Genomic DNA, 20,464 nt, shown 5'->3' with positions numbered 1-20,464 from the left:
GTTATATGGGTTTGGCACAAAAATCCCAGAGAATTCACTTCTACTGTATTTACAGAATAATAACATGATGTTAGATCTAGGATGTATTTTGAAGTGCAGAGTGGTTTTGTTGTTGTTCAGATCAGTTTATGGGTGCTTGCATGTCTGTACTAGGCAAAACACTGGTATTCTTTCATAGCAGGTGAGATTCAAATAACAGTTCATCATCTGAGGCCTCTTCTTATTTGGGTTTTATTTTACTTCTTACTTATTTATTGTATTGTGCAGAGTAATGTAAGTAGAATTCCATTCCACAACAATTTCCTAGTGATTTGAAAATCATGTTTCCAATTTGAGTTTGAAATGGAAAATTTTTATGTGGAATGCACACTACCCTGATGAATGTGATGCTTCTGATAATGTGCATTGAAAACCTGGTACCTGCAGTAGGAGTGCTGTGAATCCCTAGGAATGATACCTTACAGAGAGTACACAAAATCCATTGCAAGCCTTTTAGGCTGTGACACTGCTGAGAGCCTGGAAGCTCTGCTTGTCCTCTTGCCTGAGAGTCCTGGATTGAGCTGTGCTTCTCAGAGCTGTCACCCTGTCAGGCCTGTTGCAGTGGTCCACCAAACACTGAAATTGAGTGCCCTGGGCAAATCAAATAGTGAAGCTCTTAGCTTACCCTAGAGGAGGGTATCATGGAGACTGATTCCTAGACTGTCTTCAGATGTTAAAATTAGCTAACAACTTTTTGGCATGTGGCCAGCACTACACAGGATTATATTCTAGAACTCTCTAGTGAGTGTATAGTCATTTCATACCTCTCACACCGTTGAAAGCCCGTTGTTCCAATAGAGGCATAACTTTCACCTCTTCTCACTGCTTGTCAGTGCCAGCACAGTGCTGCTCAGAGCTGGGGGCTCACAACCAAATGCTGAGGACAGAAGACGTTTCTGTACTTTTCTTTTTTTTTTGTTTGCCCATTGGCAATGAAGACCAGAATCTTCACTGCTGCTGTTTGGGCAAAAAAATTGTTTGTGGAGATAAGCATGGAAACAAATTTTCATGAAGCCGACAGTTGTAGCAATAAATAGCAATTTAAGCACAACATCAGTTTAATATTGTTTGAGTTTGCTTTGTTTTTAATGTTGAGTGTTTCCTCTCCTCTCCATATTTTGGGTCAGCTGTGATTCTGGCCACAATATTTCCAAATGTTGAAATGTCTTCTACAAACAAGGCTTTTGTGCACATGCAAATGAAATTTGTCTGGTTTTATCTGCCAGTCCCGATAACCAAAATAACGGATTCTTACGTTTTTCTTTCCAAACATAAATCAATGTTCTTTTCCGTAGTTTCTTTTAATAAAGAAAATGAAAATCTATTTTTGTTTGCATAGCACTGAGATTATGGTGTTTTCCTTAGATTTCCTTTTAAAAACACATAAGTAGTTAGAGATTTATAGTCTCTTAGCCTCAAGAAACAGAGCAACAATAGTAAATTAAGGACTATAAATCAACAGGTCACTTACATTTTTCGAATTTAAGACCTCGAACAAGCACATTCCCTTTGTTGTGCTTGAAGTTAAGCAGATGTTTCAGTGCACTGCTTATGGATATATCGATACAGCACATTCATGCTTTTTAACATAAGTGCTGCGTTGCTGCTGTGGCTTCATCGCAAGCGTATTTATTTAAGGAGGAGATTTCAGTTCAGTGACATGCCATCATTTTAATAGTGATTTAAAAAAATAATACTTTAAAATCAAATCATTTATAGTAAATGAAATCTTTACAGTACCACTGTTATAATTAACATAAATGATGTAGAAGAATTTTTGGGAAATGTTTTACTTTCATTCTGTAACCGATGGAAATATGCTCATGGGTAGTAAACAGTGTGGCTTTCATACCTTGCAGCAGTGCCAAGAGTCAAGCCCTGATCGAATTACGCTATATGGTTTAATGATGAAACCTATCCAGCGCTTTCCACAGTTCATTCTACTATTGCAGGTAAATAACGTTTACCAAAGGGGTGCTCTTGTTGCGTTCTTACGTGGTTGGCTTGTGGGATTGCATGGTAGCTGTCTTCTGCTGGAGGTGCACACTTCAGCGGAAGTGATCTCTGGCTTATGGGGAAATAACAAAGAAAAAATTTCAGTGTGTCGTAACATGCTGCTCTTGTAGCATGATTGCAGGGACAGGCAGTAAATACTGCAGGAAAATCTTAGTAAACTAAATTTACTCTAGATTACTTGCTAGGTTAGATTTAGCTTGTAAGTCACTTTGCAGTAAAGCTGTAGTTCAAATGTTCTAATTGTTCATATCAGTTCATTAGCTAGTAACGCTTCAAAACACCACTACGAACTTTGTGACATTACTTTGCTTTTAAGAAAAATACGAATGGATGTAGTTCATGCCTTGGATAGTTCGGAATATATGTGGGATGTGGAACAAAAGAGCGCTCTCTCCATGACTACTTGGCTCACAGGACATGCTGGAGTGTGCTGCAGCTTCCTTCTGACCTGCAGCATCATGTTTTCCTTCCCATGGAAACTGGAAATTTGACAGGGGGTCCCCAGGTCTCTTCTTAATAGGAAGTTGAGCTGTAGGAAGAGCACAATTCCCCAAAGCAGACCTGCTCCAGATCAACTTAATGCTGTTTGTAACTCCTTCTAGACTACGGCAGGTCTATCCTAGCGAGCACTATGAGTTAGCTGTGTTTTGCAGGTGCCACAGAGGAGGACAGGCTTTGGGATGCAGATCCAGGAATTACTGTGGGAGAAGGAGCTGAGATAGTCATGGAGGGAGCACACAGGTAGCTAGTTGTGGTGAGAGTTTCTGAGTTAGCAGAAGAAATGGGGTTTGTTGTGGCAGGAAGCCATAGTGAATACGTAGGTATTCTTAAGTGCTGTGGGAAAGAAGCAAAAACTTCATTCAAATTGTTCCACTGCCTGCCTACGAAAGGGAAAGATTTGTAGAGGCTTTTGTAACCTCCATGAAGTAATGTCTGCTACTTTGGGATGAGTGTGCTGTCAGTGTTTTAGTGAGGAATAATAACAGTAATAAAGATAATACAATATTATTATGATAGTAAATATAAGAAAAGTTTTATTTTAAGTCATTCTTTAGACACCTACATATTATACTATGATATTGATTTTCAAATTGTTTTTAATATTATGTGCATTTTTAAATTTATCTTTACATTTGCATTTTTTACACTTTCAAGTTCCTTTGCTGTACTTTCTTCCTGTAGATAAGGAATATGTGACCTCATTCAGTATCTTTTTTTAAGAACTGTTAAGGTGTTCAGGAAAATAAGTGATGTGCTGTCTGAATATTCATAAGATGTTCATTGGTCTTGTTCTTTAGTGGTACTTGCATAAAGAATGTAGCAATAACATTACGTTCTGTAATCTTTTGAACTTGACTTTGAAATTAAATCTGATTTTTGTTGTTGTTTGTTTTATCTTTTCCCCTCAGGATATGTTGAAGAACACTAACAAAGGACATCCTGACAGATTACCTCTGCAGATGGCTCTTACAGAACTCGAAACACTGGCAGAGAAGTTAAATGAAAGGAAAAGGGATGCAGATCAGCGCTGTGAAGTAAAACAAATAGCAAAAGCAATGAACGAACGTTATCTGAACAAGGTTAGGAAGTAAGAAGGTGTGATGCAAGACTTACTATATTGTTTGTTTCTGAGCCTTGAGCAATCTTCAGAACAGACATCAGAGAGACACCTGAGGTTTTTCTGTGGGGTCATTCTAGTGGTAGGTGTGAGATGTGAGCAACCTCCAGGACTGAACAGGCTCACTGGTTAAATCACTGTGTGCTGGAGTGGGCAATGTGCTGAAACAGCAGCAGCAGTATTAGTGTTCTTTGGCAACGTATAGATAAAGCTGTTTCCTTGTCCTGTAGTAAAGTCTCATGCACATCTTCTGATAAATTCGAAATTGAATTTTGAATTTATCCTGGAACTGAGGAATCCCTCCTGTATAAAGGAAGGAACCAGTTCCTTCTTTTCCGATAGTTCCAGTGCTTCCGATAGTGGAGCAGTTCAAGATACACTGTTGAATGTGTCCAACATCTTCCTTGTTTCAAGGAACGTCCTAGTCTATTTCATGCATGTATTCAGATAATTCCGTAGAAATGTCTTTTAAAGAACTGTAGAAGACATTCAATAGGAAGGAAGGAACCATCTTCTTCATTTGAGTTTTTTAGTGGCTGCCTGTAGTGTGGATATATGTATGCTTGTCTTGCTGGCATCATACATGTTTCCTTCTTTCCCATGAGATGGGGCATAAATACTTCAATTATTGCTTTCATGAAGTTACAGATGATTATACTGGACTCATTCTGGGATGGAGTAATGGGGACATGCTGAAGGAGTGCAAGGAGTATTTTTGTTAGCGATGCGTAAAAGCATAGTTTTCAGGAAAGAAAGTAGTCAACCAGAACACACTCGTTTTAAGCTATTTATTAAAAATGGGATACTGAATTCATTGTCATACTGGAACAGTATTTCCATTCTAAGTGCATTAGAAGATGAATTCAGACATTTTACTTTCCAGTTTTCATACTCCTGCTTCTTGAAGCAGCTACTAATCATCTACAAATGGCTGAAGGAGTTCAAGACATAGAATGTGCTTTCTAGGAGATGGTCCAGGTTTCCTTTTGTCAGTCTATATAAACTGTAAAATCCTGTATGTTCTGCACCAGAGGGACAAATTGAGATCACGTGGACAGTCACTTCAAGTCATGTAGGGCCCTGCGTGCCTTGTGGCTTAATAGTTTTGGAACAGTGACAAGCAGGTTGAAACAGGCAGTAGAGGAGATGGATGGATAGGAAGTGGGTGAGTTATAGACCATTTTGTTCCCTTGGCTGCTACAGTGGTGTGTTTGACCTGTGAGGAATCAGTTCATGCTTGCACACAGTGCTGATCCTCAGCACTTGAAGGCAAACTGCAGGAGCAATTTACAGGCCATGCATCTTTTGTACATGTCATCTTCTTGGCAGCTTGTGGAAACCTGCCAGCAGTTCTCTTCTAGATCTGCAAGCTAGGGTGGACAGAGCAGGCAGGAGCACCTCTTCCTTCTCCCAGGCTGACCTCCTCCTTTAGGGCTGCTGGAACCATGTATAGCACTTAAATGGGCTGGGAAGGAAACCATAGAAATTTTGGAAGCTGTGATTGTTGGGGTTTTTTGTGTGGTTTTTTTTTTCTTTTTTGGTAGGGGACCTTTATCAGTGTGGAAGATTTTCAGAGTAGTTACGTTCCATGTTAAGACTGACATCCCCTGCAGGCCATATTGCTGGCAGCAACAGTTACTGTTTCTCTAAATAAAAAGCAAGTCAGTTAAGAGCCTTAATTCACTTGGCAAATCCACTTGTGAACACTTGCACTAGGATGGCAAGTGTTAACCTGTTGTATTTTTTATTGTTTGCACTGGTTGCTAGATGTACCACGTATAATATACAATGTTGATTGTTTTTAAAATTTAGCTACTCAGCAGTGGAAGCAGATACCTCATACGGACTGATGATATGGTTGAGACGGTTTACAATGACAAAGGAGAAATTATCAAAACCAAAGAACGACGACTTTTCATGTTAAATGATGTGCTGATGTGTGCAACAGTAAATATTCGGTAAGATTCATTCATATTTTTTAAATCGGCATTCAAGCTTCAGGTGGAGGAAGTGACACTGAATTTTTTTATTATTGTTTTTACTATGACTAATGATTTCTAGCAGTAGTTATAATGAATGGATAACTAGCTTTCTTACAGTCCTCTAAATTGCCTGATAATGTTTGGAAGTTCTAGAGTAAATTTGTGAGAAAATTATGTCAGTTGGAGATTACAGATAGAAATGCTCTATAGTGTCTGGTTATTGCTGTGTATTAGTGTGTAGCGGAGCGCAGGAATGCCAAGGTAGGATTTTTTTCTTTTCATCCTTAAATTTGTGCTGTCACACACACACCCAAATCTGTATGTGTGTACTGACACAATTTGAAAATTTTAGAAAACCCGAAACATAAAGCTAATGCATGTAGCCAGAACAAACCTGGAATTCACTAACAAAATTCCAGCTGGGGAAGGGTTTTTGTCTCTGAGACAAAACACTGAAGATTTAAAGCTGAGGTGCTTTGAAGAAAGCAATTTTTCATAGTGTTTTCTGTGTTTTAGTTGGCTGTAACCATTACTGTTATTATACCTCTGTGTATGCCAAGGTCACACATTCGAATGTTGCTTGTATCGTAAATTGCTTTATATGATGGTGCATTCTGACAGAGAAAATGTGGACCATTAAAATCTTCCAAGAACAGCTTTTCTTAATATGAGTTGTTGATACCTTATTTTATTGCTGAAGTATGAATACAGTACATATTTTTGTAATTGTGTGAATGCTTGGTCTCATGTTAGTAAGAAGTGACATGTAATAACTGCACTTTATCAACAAGGTTATGTCAATTATTCTGTGATTCTTTTCCTTTACAAATTCTTCAGTTCCTTAGTAACACCTGGATATTTTCTCATGGTTGTTTGCAAGAAAATTGCTTTTAACCATTTATATTTTATCTTCTTCCATACCGTTATTATCCTGGATTTTCCGTATTTGTCCCTGAAGTGGCTACGTGCAGTCTGCTTTTGTTTTCCATGTGAAAAGTTCATGATTATGCCAGGTCGACAGTTCTAGTTATCACAGCACTGTTGTTCCTGTGGGCGTTAACTGGTTCTGTGCAACCTCCTTTGGGATGGTAATTGGGCATGTACGTGTCATGGGGGCTTGCCAACTCTGAAGAAGTTTAATTATGGTTTCCACTAGCAGTTAAGGTTTGCTTTCCAACCTGCTTATTTATATAAAAATTGGATTTTAGAATAGTTGAATGCACTTTTAGTATTCTCTAGCCAAAAAAAAAAAGGGGGTTTGTGACTATTTCTACAGAATACATGACCCACAGAAGGTCCTTCTTCACATGTAGGTTGAACTGGAGACCTAACTTTTAGGTAGCAGAAGTTGGACAAGGTGGATGCTATCCCTAGTGACGGAATAGCTGTGTTCTGCCTAGTCTTGTTTTCTTTCTTCTGAACTAGATCAAGAGTTTATAAATATTTGCTTAAGTTGTGGCACTTTGTGTTGTGTTCATACTTGCCTCTTCCTTGGAACAAAACTATGTGTTGCGAATAGGTAGCTGACTAGCTAAATAAATGCATTTTGCTGATTTCTCCCAAGCATTTAACTTCTCTATTTCAGTCATGCTTTCCGTGAAGTAAACCTTTTTTTTTGTTCACTTCAACGTCTCTTTTGTCCTTTATAATAAACATTAGTTATGTGCACTTGAATGTGAAGAAGGGAATGAAGGAAACAAAGGAAAAGGAGTATTAATGCCATTTCTATTCCAAGTGAGCTTCCTCAGTGTGCTCTGTCCTCTGAAATGCCTGTTGTTGTGATACACACTTCCTTTAGCAGCAGCTCACGTGGGGTTGCTCTCAGAAGCCACAGCAGTTGCAAAGGTCTTCTGTAAACATCCCAGTCTGTGGGGCTCAGCAGAAGTGTTAGTTTGTCAGTCCTTGGGAGCTTACGTTGCCCGTCTGCTGCCAGTGGTCGTTCAAAGGTCCCATCCTTCACACTTCCCTAGATGTAGCATTTACTTCTTTTGAGCACTGTTCCAAAAGAATTAGAAAAATACGGAGCTACAGTATCGTCCTAAGCACTCATATTAGGATGTCAAAATGCATGTTGATCTTAAAAGATGGTCATTTATGTTTTGTTATAGAAATTTAGGGAATGTTGTTGGCAGTCCTATGCTGTTTGTAAACAAGATTATCTGCACCTGCATAGCTGCTCTTTGCACTCCAAGAAAGGTCAGTCACAAAAGTCAGCCTGATGCATGTATTTGTTTCAAGTTGTGCATGGTACTCAGACTGATAAACAGCAGATTTTAGAAGCTTAAAATAATAAATAGGAAGCCATGAAACATAGTTGCTTGTCACAGCTGTAATTTTTGCATCTTCCAGCTCTTCCTGTGAAAGCAGTGGCACCGTGACAACTGGCCAGAGGTATTTATTGAAGTGGAGTGTACCACTGGGACAAGTGGAAGTCATAGAGTATGGCAGCAGTGAGGGCCAAGGAGACAACTGCAGGTTTCCACCCCAGCACTCTGCTGAAAATGTCGTCATTAACTCTAAGCCAAGTAAGTGACAGGAGTTACTGACTTTTATAGACTTTTTTGTTAAAATCCATACTTGAATTTCAGTGGGCTACAAAGAAAAGCATTTTGTGCATGATAACTTCTGTAACATGAACAGTAGTATAACCTCTTTCTTTGGAAAATGAGAATCCATAAAGTGATAGCCAGTCTCCTGCCTTGCAGAATGAATTACTTGTATTTGTTCTGGTTTAGAGTTTTATGCATGAATACATACAGAATTTTAAAGCGTGAATGTGCGTGGGCATGCAAAAAGGTTGTTTTGGTGTGATGTGTCAGCTGTGTCATGGTAGCTGCTCATGCATATGTTCTTTATCCCATAGTGAAAGCAAGGATGTTCAAGCAAGTTGAATGAGCAGCCACCTCATTGCTGTGGAATCAGAGTCTGAACACAAGTGGTTACTGCAGGGTAGAAGTTACTTCTCTCAAGCCCGTAGTATCCCACCCTTCAAACATAGTAACAAGCACTTCAGAAAAAAACTTAAAATATAATTTTAATGAATGTTTTAGAAACAATGTGCCAATAGTTAGTTTTGTCCTAGCCTTTCTCTAAAAATGACGACAAGCTCTAAAGTTTGCGAATTCTTTCTGTGATTGTTAATCTTTCCTAGAAGCCTGCCAGCTACCCTCGAGAGATGTATGGATTTCAAGAGTTTGCTCAGTAGCTAGCCTTTCATGAGAGAGTCATTTTTGTATCCTGTATATTTTGCCTAAATGTTCTATTTTTAAGTGTATTTATTATATCAAGATTGTGATCTCTATTAATGGACTATAATTTACGTGGGTTTCAGTGCTAGCTCTGGACATTATTTCACACTACATTTATTTAATATTACACCCTTGGACTCATGAATTTTCCTGCAAGTGAGCTGTAAGGAGGCATAAGCGTTACACTTCAGAATGATCAGAGGTGCAGTTGCAGCATTTAGTACCTCCCATATTCTCTAGGATGGTTATTGTCAGCTCTTCGTACTCCTCCCTTTGTAAATAGACACAGAAAATTTTTGTATGTACTTATGTCTCAGTTTCAAGGATGACTTCATTCTTGTAACTTCTTTGAAGTATTGATGGGCTACTTAGACAATGAGATTAAAGCTCTTATGTTATCATTGACCAGCTGCTTGGGGGTATGCATGACCCCAAGAGGAGTGTATATAAGGGAGCATATTACATAGAATTGGGGGTCTGTCTTCTAGGTGAGTGCGGGAGGAGCAGCTTGTTGAATATTCCTACTGTGACTTTGTGCGACAGCTTCACAGCCGACTAGACCAAATCTTGCCTGTCAGCAAGATCAGATGGGGAGGTGGAACATTGGGTGAGAGTTTCTTTCTCCCCTCAACAGTCCTGTAGAACCTACTTGAACCTCTTGACTTTGAGGTTTCTCAGCTTCATGATGTTTGGTGACAGTATCACCAAAAAATGACATGACTTTGTACATCACTTGTAGTCTCAATCTTCAGGTTAAATGGTACTTAATAGGTAAAAGATGAGCTGAACTAATTGTTCTCTTGGAAAGCTCTGGTCATTCTATTAATTCAATCTTCTCCTAATAAGAGAGATCAAAAGATAAGAATTAAAAAGGATATGAAAGGTATGGAAATTAAAAAGAATATGAAGCATGTAGTGATAGGACAAGGGACAATGGCTTTAGACTGAAAGAGAGTAGATTTAGATTAGATCTGAGGAAGAAACTCTTCACTCTGAGGGTGTCGAGGCACTGCAACAGGTTACCCAGAGGAGTTGTGGATGCCCCATCCCTGAAGGTATTCAAGGCCAGGTTGGATGAGGCTTTGTGCATCCTGATCTAGAGGAAGGTGTCCCTGCCCATGGCAGGGAGTTCGTAACTAGATGATCTTTAACGTCCCTTTCAACTCAAACCATTCTATGATTCTATGATACTGGTTATGCAAATGAATAAATCTTCTCTCAGCTTTAATCAGATGTTTCTGCCAATGATCCAACTAAGCTGAATATAACCAATCGTGGAAGAGGAAGAGCGTATCCTTGCTATTTGCTTATACTGCTGTGTTTGTTGCTAGCTGTTAACTCTGAATGCAGACTTGTGCGAATTGGCCTGTGTAGACAAGTTTGAATATACACCTAATTGCGGTAGTTATTCTGTAGAGTTGCCCGCTTAGTTCCAATCGTCTTGGCTGCTAAAGGTTACAGAAGCTCAGAAAGTAACAGCCTTCCTGCAGAGGGGAAAGACTAGTAAGACTTCACAAAATGGTTCACTGTTGCTTGTTCATTTGTGCCCACCACCATGCTTCATTTTATAGTTGATGACACAATCTTTATCACGGTAGTATCGTATCGTTGGTGAGACTCTTGGGTATTTACCACAAATTGCAAAGCACTACCAGCAAAATATTGTCATTTTTTCTGCCTGAAATGGCATAACTTCGCAGTTGTCATAATATTGTGTTATGCTTCCCTCTGTTTTCAAAGTGTACCAAGGAACTGCTGTGGTGAAACTGCCGTGGTCTCATGGAATGGAGTTTTGATAACATCTAATGATCAAGAACAATTTAGGATACTGCAGGCAAAATCCTGCTTCCATGACAGACTTCCATGTCTCAGACTTTATTTTCAGCTCTCATTTCCAGTTTGTGGGAACTGGAGAGACGCAAAATCATGATGATTCTGTGTAAAAGCATTAAGTAGTAGAGGAGTCACCTCTTCTATTTTTGGAGGACTGAGAAAAGTTCTGTTGTATCTGTAGCACGTTAAGAACTTGACCCTTGTAAGGTTGATATTCTCACATGACTGCTGTGACGAGCAAGGATTCTTGACGGATTCTGGTTGTGTCTTTGTGAGGATTACTGGTTATTAGTTACATTTCTCTTATCATGGCACTTTTTTCTCTGCCAAAATCCTTTTTATGAGGAAGCAGCTGTCAGAATCGTATCTCACTATTTATTATTGGCTAAATGCAGTTGGTGATTTTAGCTTCTTGCCAGAAAGGATAATATAAAGATACAAACTTTACTTTGGGTGTTACCATGAAATTAATAGCTGAATTTTAATTCATCTCGTACAGGCTGTAATATGCAACTGCTGAGAGGTTGAAAGGTTTTATGAGCACGTATAAATCAACGGTGCGCTGTAGCACTGTTCTAAGGTGGAAAGCAAGGGCTATGTGAACTTGGTTTTCACTTGGCAAAATCATAAATTTGCAGTTTCTGCTTTGTATGCCAGTCTTTTGTCTCTGAATTCTGGAGAAGAACACATGTAGGGATTGTCAAGTTCACTTTTTTTTTTTAACTCTTTTGTCTTTTGGTCGAAGAAACTCTGTGGCCTGAGGGTTCGGTGGGGAAAGCAGGAAAATTTTCTTGGAGTGTATTCTGCTATGCTGCTTCTGTCTTTGATGTGCTTTTGTCTTACTCCTGTTGTTCTCCCCTATCACCAAGCAGACTGTGAGTTCTTTTAGTTATAAATAAGGAGAGGGTTTGAAGTCTCTGCTGTTTGCCAGAGACCTTTATTTGTATGGTACTTAATACTGTTTTTCAGTGAGGTGCAGTCATAACTTGTTTGCTTCCTGTAATGATGCTTAAAGCAGAAAACATTTCACATTCTCGGTCTTCACAAAAAAAATAGTGTTTATCAGATCACACTTCTGTAAGCAAATCAGAAAAAGTCCTGTTGCATGTATTGGAGTTAGTCTTGCTTGAAAGTCTGTGAGTATTAGTCTCTGGCATTCCAGCTGGATGGTTCTTGTGGAAGTAGTTAACTTTGTGTGCCAAAGAGGCCTGATGTGTTAATTTTTCTCTGTAGAACCATGTGCACAAAGATGCAAGATAAAGTTTTTCCCTATTAGATCCACCTACTGTTTCTGGTAGGCTATTGCTGTCCTCTCCTTCCCCGTTGATCTATGTGCAGAAGCATAGACACATTCGTAGTGCCGACAAGTTGAATTAATATAGGAAAAGAGGAGTATTTTGGTTGGAAAATTTATTTTCTAGGGTTGGAACTAGATGATCTTTAAGGTCCCTTCCAACCCTAACCATTCTATGATTCTATGATTTTCAGCATGAACAGAAAGTTATATATTCTTGGTTTTGATCTACTTGTGCTGGAATAATTATGTTGTGTAATGAAGTTCAGTAAGAGGTATTTGAAGCATGTTTTAGGTGGTTATGGGAGTGTTTGACTTGCTTTTATGGTGAGATATGAAAACTGCCATAATGGTAGGTGAAGCTGCTAAGTGGAAGGCCCTTTAATAAGGCCTGTAGTGATAGGACAAGGCATAACGGTTTGAAACTAAAAGAGAGTAGATTCAGACTAGATATAAGCAAGTTTTTTACAATGAGGATGGTGAACCACTGAAACAGGTTACCCAGAGAGGTGGTAGATGCCCCATTCCTGGTAACATTCAAGGTCAGGTTGGACAGGGCTCTGAGCAACCTGATCTAGGGGAAGATGTCTCTGCCCACTGCAGGGAGGGGTTGGACTAGATGGCCTTTGAGGGTCTATTCTACTCCAAACCATTCTATGATTCTGTGAAACAAGAACTGTGATTCAAGACCCAAAAAGAACTCAGCAGAAGTGTTATGTAATGTGGGGATGACCCTCAGTTATAAATGGTTGAAAAGCTCAAAAGGAGACACTTCCCTTAATTACACGTCTTTCTTATGTAATGTTAACTAGTGAATTTTATTCTTCCACACACTTTTGTTGATACATGCATTGATTTCACCTCCTCTGTCTGTCTGCAAACTACTGAAAGTAATGGATTCAGCATGCGCATCTGAGATATTGGTTAGGTTTTGTTTTCCTTTTTTTTTTTTTTTTTTTTTTTTCCCCCCAAGATAGCTATAGGTAACCTGTTTGTTATGGACCTGGGGAAATGAACATCAAGTTTAAGGACTCTTGAATTTCAGTATTTGCTCTGTCATGGGTTTGCTTGTATGTTCTTGGGTGTGTCTTACTACTTTTGTACCTGTTTCCCCACCTATAAAATATGCTATGCGCTGAGTAGGAACCCTAAGCACTCAGTGGACCTCAGACATCTAATGTGCCTGGAGGGAGTCTAATGGAGGCCACGGATCACTTACACGTGCCCACAGGTGAATTGAAGGAATTATCAGTGACTATTCAAGTACTAGGTTATTGTGAACTATTTTTTTTGGTGAATTTTCTGTCTTTATTTGTTATTTTAAATGTTGTAAGCTTCTAAAGCAATTCTCACATTTGTTCTGAGGTTATCTTTTTTGCTAATATATGCTGCTTCATCCTGAATGGTCTTTAGTAGTTGAAGAGATTTATCTGCTGGCTATTTCATTGGGTTTTGGTTTATAGAGATTATTTTGTTTTATTTAGCTTTTGAGGAAGTTTACTGCGTAGTTATATCCTAGTGAATGATACTCAGTTGTTCAAAATGGGTGAGAAATTGGATTGAACTTCCAGAAAGAGGGCACCAGGAAAGTTAAATGCTACCTGTACTTTTCTGATAAAAAAGAGGATGGGTGAAAGAGTAATGAATACTACTTGTTTTTTAATATGTTGTATTAATAGGACATATTTTAAATATGCCTTCCAAAAATATAAAAAGTATAATCAAAGACAAATTTGTAGCTTCTTATCAAAATATACTGTATCGGTCTCTAGAAGAATCAGAAGTCAACCTTCAGTTGCAAGTCTTCCATCTATACATAAAATCACTGAAAATACACATGTTCACTGCCCTTTAAATGAGAATATAGGAGCAAAAGTCAAATACACTGGCCGGACTTGCAGTTTTTCAGACCCCTGGCACACGTTATTATGGGTTTGCAGCACTTTATGCAAACTGTTGATGGGTCGTGAAGTGCGGTTTCTGTGCTGAGACAAATGCCTGTTTGGTGCCACACTGATGGGGACCACCCTGAGTTGTCCGTTCTCTGGCTACCAACAGTGGAAAGGGTGTGCTGTAAAAGTTTTTAACAGTGATTTTATTTAAGAAGACCAGACTACAGGGACTCTGTAGAAGCAAAGGGAGAGGGCTAAGCATCCTGCCATTTCTGAGTGGGAAACCAGTGCTCGTCAGCAGTGTTCTGCTGCTGATCACGTTGATTAGAAGCCATACACAGCATAGACTATTACTTAAGCAAAGAACTATTTAATTTGAGCCATATGGCTAAAGACTGAAAGAGAAAATGAGCAAGACCCATCTGTACTGTATATCGTGCAGTAATAAGCATAGGAGATAACAGTAAAATGGAAAAAAAAACAACAAACAGGTTAGCATGTTTATGTCGTCAGCTGCATTTTAGTGTTATTTTTTGTTTCACAGGTTTACAGTTCATAACTGAGATCAAACCTCAGCACTGGTAAACCGTGACTTCTCTCCTTTGCTGATCAGACTTTCAGGGATAGATTTGTGCTTCAGTTCCACTTGCCGGTGGTTTTGATCTCTGCGTTTTGTTTATTGTCAAATGAAGTAGTGACACGACTCTGAAGTGCAGGCGTGATTCCTCTTTTCCGAGTTTCCTTGTGCTTGATGCAGTCGCTTTGTGTAGGTCTCCAAGTGTTGCCAGGGAAACAGGTAGGGATGTTTGATGGACTACAGTGTGTGCTTGTGTTTCTGTCAATGTCTCGCTCAGTGGAAGGACAGCTCTTCTCAAAAACGAAATTAGTGCTGCTGTGATAGCTGTTGCCGTTAAAGCTGATTTTTTGCTGGTTTGTCTAATGAGAAATATAGAATTGGAGAAGGGAATTTAAAAAGTCAGCTTTATCATTGCTTTAAAGCTGGACAATTGTAATACAATGTCCAGAGTAAGCGAGACTAAATATTAAGTGGCGTATCAACTGTAGCATTGGTGATAAGGTTCTAAAAAGGATGATGTGGCATGAATTGCTAGTTGACCTAACTTTCATCTCTGTGTAATATATATGGAGCAATAATGTAAATCTTTATTTTAAAACTATTGATGATAATACTGTACACTAAAGGAGAGGTAATATGTTCATAAATGTAAACTAGCATTAATATATGCAAACAAAAGACCAGAGATTCTAACTCCAGACAGTCTGTTCAGCAGAGCAAACCAGATGACATGAAATAGTTCACTTGTTAAGCGGATATATTTTACTAGCTGGTGGATTAGGCATAGAATAAATTAGGTGTTACATGTTTGTCTCACCCGCTTAGGATGAGATTCTTCTCTTTGCCTTTCGTATTCTTTATAGTGGTTATAGGGCTTAATGTTCACCTCCTACAAACCTTTTTCAGTGTTGCCACATCTTGACACAGAGTAGTAAAATGAGTAGGAGCCTAGTCCCTGCAGTACTTTCATAGTTTAAACATCTTCACATGTGTATTTTCACTGCCTGTTTATATCAGCATTCATCTTCTTGCATCCAGTTCCTCTTTCACCCTTCGTGCCAATGCAAGTGCACCCCAAAGGTCCTCCTTAGGAGGGCAGAGGCTTCCAGGTCTGTGCTGCCCTCAGCCTTCCCCTTTGAGACCGGTGAGAGTAAAGGGCCATGGCACCTCTTCTCTTTCACTCTAAAGTCTGTTTGCTTCCAGGATTTTCCTTCCTTGTGAGAACAAAGCCAGGAGCTAGGGTTCTTCTGATCCATACCTGTAGTCAGTAAATAGTCCAGGAAGACACCTGACCGTTGTCCTGGCTAGTGTGATGCTGAGGAACCGGGCTGTGGCGTCCCCACTTGTCAGCATATCAGGGCTCTGTGTTTCTTCCTCGTGTTCCATACTGCTTTTGCTTCCTTCCTCATCTCTGGCACATCACAGCTGCTTCTGTCAGCAGGAAAAATATTTATGGCATTTTATCTCTAAAATTCCCTGCGCAGTCGGGATTAGCTGGAATTTAATGTAATCCTGAAGCCACGCTCTCAGTGTGTGAGCTACTTCTCACCCTCTCAAGAGGCTTAGTGTTTCTTTGGTGTACTTGCATAATTTTACTCACAATGGTACAAATTTAATACCTTGCTCAGTATTTGCAATTGCAAGCTGTTGATTTTATCTTTGTGTTGCTCAAGCTGTGTGCATAAACAGTTCTGTGGTTGGACTGCAGGTTTTGTGCAACTTGTTTCTTCGGTGTTCAGATCTGATACAATGAGCACATAGCAAGACAGGTCTCAGCATTCATGTAATTACCACTTGAGAGGAAGGTATTAACAGCTGACAGGGAGGTGAGGCACGTTAAAAATACTTGTTCAGAGTTGAGACTTGGGAGGTATGTTTCCCAGCTCTGCTCTGTGTACTACTGGGTGACATGTGGTACTTGGTTCTTTGTCTGTGATTAGAACCTGAAGAACTCCCCCGTCTTGCAGTGAGAATAAATACATTAGTTTTAGAGGCTCAGATTATCTGATTCAATAATTAAGCTCATAAAGATTACCTTTAGGTGCTTACATGATTAAAGTATGATTACACTGAATAATGTCATTTCATGTTTATGATAATGCTCTTCATGTTGGTTCGTGATGATGATATGTCCTGACTTTATTGGTAATTAGGCTTGCTTACCCCATGTCTGAACTTCATAGTTTGTGTTCTGGTAATCTTAGGGGTTTATTGCCTATCAGTTAATATTATGTATGTGTTTGTGCTGCTTCTTTGTGCACTAGGTTACGAAACTTAATTTAGGGCTACGTTGTAAATCTACATGTGAGTAGCTGCTCAGCTTTTCATTGACAGCTGCCAACTAAGCTCCTGCTTTCTGAGATCATTCCTGACTTCCCGTTTGCTTTGATTTCCAAACCAGGAGACTGATACTGACCTCTAAATACTTGTGTAGTTTGAACCTGAGAGTATGATGTAATCTCAGGTGAGGTATAGTTGAGCTATGGTGGCTCAGGTTTTTTGGGAGCATGCAACTGTGGAAATCATGAGCTGGATTTGGTGTGAAAGAATAAACAGGGGTAAGGCAGAAAGTCTGCTTTTCTCTTAGGAACTTTAAATTGACTTATGGGCTTGTTTACATCTTAAACCAGGATTTAGGATTCATGAGACTACTTCTTTTTTTTAATTTTACTGAAATTCCAATTGGCTGTTAAATGCTCTTGTGAAGGAAAAATGAGAAAACATAACCCACCCACATGCTTCTCTGAGGTGTCTATGGAAACAGGAGCAGCATGAGTGAGCAAGTGGAAAGACACAGATAGGAGGAGGGTGGTGCTGAGGGAGCTGTTGGGCTTTGCTTGCATAATGCAACATGCAGGAAGCTTGTAGTTCAACGTCTAAAAATAAAATCTCATCTGCTTTGTCACTGGCTTTAACACTCATACCAAATTTACAGGCAGAAGGGATCAGAGGTAGGGAGATGCCTCCCTTGTGTATAGCTGGTGCTTGGATTTGTCAAGCTCTGTGCAAGAGAAGGTTTCCATGTGATCTTCACACCGGCCTTCCAGTGAAAGCTAGGTGTTCTGGTGCAAAGGGTTTTGTAAAGGGAAAGGGAATAACACTTAACAATGGGCATCAGTATCAGTTGCTAAATGAATGATAATGCTCCTGGTATTCCCAGTATTCATAATCTTTTGGCCAGCCCTGTTTATCTGTTGCTGAAATAGGTTGCTTGTATGTGAAAATGTCACATAAAGGTCTCCTTTTCTAGTTGCACTGAGAAAATTAGTTCCACTAGACCTCCTTAGGGAGAATGTTTTTCCTCTGCGTGACAAGATTTCTTTCCCAGAGCAACTGTAAGGTGTTTGCCCTGTGTTTTGCATACCAGTGTATCTGTAGAAGTAGGATCCAATACCAAGTATAAGAGAGGAATTCCTCAATTGCAGTAACTGAATCTTGGGCCGCCTTAATGACTTCTGGTTTACCTTCTTTAAATTAATTCTCAAGACTCCAGAGAACAGAATACTATTTTATCTCAAGTATAATGTTGATTCTCAAAGTTTCTCCATTCTTGTCCTTCTTAAATGTGGGCATCTTAAACTGAGCAGTGGGATGCTGTCAGCCCATTGTTACTTGACAAAAAAAATCAGTGAAACATTTCCAGGACAGTCAAAGCCACATTTAAAACAAAACAATTGAACAGTTGTGTCTGCACTTAAGTAGTTTTAAATGTATGTCCTGGTTTACTGCTGTATCATCGTTGTTAGTATGTTCAACCTAAACTATCTTGTGAAATCTGTCCAGTTTATTATGACCTGATCAAGAACTCATCCAGTGTCGTGATGCTTTGCTTTCCAGAACACTGTACAAGCTTCTCAGGTTTAAATGTAGACTTAAATATTGCAGAAGGGACCGATTTTTTTATTATTTGTTCTGAGTGTGTAATTCTGTACAAGTACCAGTCGGTACCTCAGACACAGCAACTTTTTAAGTTACCTCCCACATACATAACTTTTGCCCTCCATCCCAGGTGATTTTTATGCTCAAGTGAGGATTGAATCTTTTCCAAATCTCTTCCCTTCATTACGCTTGATGTTTCAGTATGCTGCCTGGCTGCATGCAGATGGCTCAGTGGGAGGAAGTAATACAAATGCGCCCAGCCTCAAAGACCAGATTGCAAATGGCAAGTCAAATTTGGGATCTACCAGCCTTTCTGAGTAGTCTTCAAATCTGTCATGTTCTTCAAAGCGTATCGTTTGTTTTGTGTTACCCCTCAATACTGCTGGAACTATAGTCCAGAATGTAGCTTTTCTGACTTTTGGTTGTGGTTTTCACGTGTGAGCATTCGTGAACTTCCATTTCTTGTAACACCTATTCTGAATTAAGGGCTCTGTGTCTCTCAGAAGCAAATTAATCTTTCAAAGAACTTTGAATTTCCATGACGCATCTCTTCTCACTTCATGTCAATATGACTTTTTTTCAAAGCAATTTATGTTGATGTATTGTGGTTTTGAACCATGTGGGGAAAAGGTCATTACTATAGTTACACTCAAGGCAGATCTGGTCAAGATTAGTTACTTTGCGGTAGAAGAGATGTGTGTCTATTGACGGTTTTCAGCTTTAACATGATATACAATACAGAAATGTTTGCAAGAATAGTTGCAATATTGAGAGTATACTGAGTGAGGCTTTTATTTTATTTGCATGTGTCGTGGTTTAAGCTAGCCGGCAACTAAACACCACGCAGCCCCTCACTCATCCTCCCCACCCCCAGGAGAGGGGGAAGAGAATTAAAGGGGAAAAACGAAGGAGACTCGTAGGTTAAGATAAGAACAATTTAATAATAATAACAAAATTAAATTGAAAATAATAGTATGTGAAAATATATATAATGATGATAATATGTACAAACTAGTGATGCACAATGTAATTCACCACCTGGAGACCGACACCTGTCCTGTCCTGGCAAGAGATCCCAAAACAGAGAAGTCTCGAAACCAAATCCCAGAAGGGCGAGAGGCCCGAAAAGAGAGAAATCTGAAAAGTGAGAGAGAGAGAACGAGAGAATCCGAGAATCCAAATTTCCCAGCCAAGCCTCATCTATATATTGGACACGATATTGCATGATATAGAATATTCCATTGGCCAGTTTGGGCCTCAGTCCTAAAACTAAGCTCAAATCCTGAGCTAGGAGTTGTGGGTTCTTTGCTCCAGCCATGCTCACCCCAACCTGCTGTACACCTGCACACTGGCAAACATGGGAAGCTGAAAAGTCCTTGATGTCTCAATAAGAACTGTAAACATCAGTGTATTATCAACGTTTTTGTCATAACAAATCCCATGCTAAATCCAAAACACAGTGCTATTCTGCCTACTAAAAAGAAAACTAACTCTGTCCCAGCCAAAACCAGGACAGCATGTCATTTGGATTTATGTAATTCTATTACTAGAAAAAATTCCTCCTAACTGGGAATAAACAGAAGTTTATTATGGGAAGGGACCACCTGAGCCATTATGTTTGCTTACCCAGGAATAGATGTTTAAATTATGTGTGACTGCATCTGCTCTCTAGGAATTGCAACGCTTTCTTTTTTCCCCTTTAGTAGCACAAATTTGCAATTCCCAAGTTAGAATCAGAACACACAGCAAAAGCTAGTGGAAAATGTGTACAAGTCACAAATCACCACGGCAGATAAATGTGTCCCTTAGTAATTCTTTGAAAGGAAGGCTAGAGCGTGATCCGTTCAGTGTGCTTGCGGTGCCTGTGAGAATTGCACCCTCAGTAAGAGCCTTGAGTAGCCTGGTCTAGATGAGAAGCGTCCCTGCCCATAACAGGGAGGTTGGATTAGATGATCTAATGGCAACCTGGTGTAGTGGAGGATTTCCCTGCCCATGGCAGAGGAGTTGGAACTAGATGATCTTTGAGGTCCCTTCCAGCCCTAACCATTCTATGATTCTATCTCTAAGGTCCCTTCCAGCCTATGCC

At 39.5% G+C, this 20,464-nt stretch overlaps 1 protein-coding gene across 1 annotated transcript in view; it reads left to right on the top strand.

The window, feature by feature from the left end:
- The window catches only part of ARHGEF10 (Rho guanine nucleotide exchange factor 10), a 96,306-nt gene that overhangs the window by 29,685 nt on the left and 46,157 nt on the right, over positions 1-20,464 (top strand). Inside the window, exons 16-19 of the mRNA XM_086625353.1 lie at positions 1,899-1,991; positions 3,465-3,635; positions 5,486-5,631; positions 8,005-8,180. Coding sequence (XP_086481479.1) covers positions 1,899-1,991; positions 3,465-3,635; positions 5,486-5,631; positions 8,005-8,180 — 586 coding nt within the window. The remainder of the gene's footprint in view (positions 1-1,898; positions 1,992-3,464; positions 3,636-5,485; positions 5,632-8,004; positions 8,181-20,464) is intronic.

This window comes from Tauraco erythrolophus, chromosome 2, assembly GCF_009769465.1.
Source record: "Tauraco erythrolophus isolate bTauEry1 chromosome 2, bTauEry1.pri, whole genome shotgun sequence".
Lineage (NCBI taxonomy): Eukaryota > Metazoa > Chordata > Aves > Musophagiformes > Musophagidae > Tauraco > Tauraco erythrolophus.
This window is presented reverse-complemented; position numbering and strand designations above follow the sequence as displayed.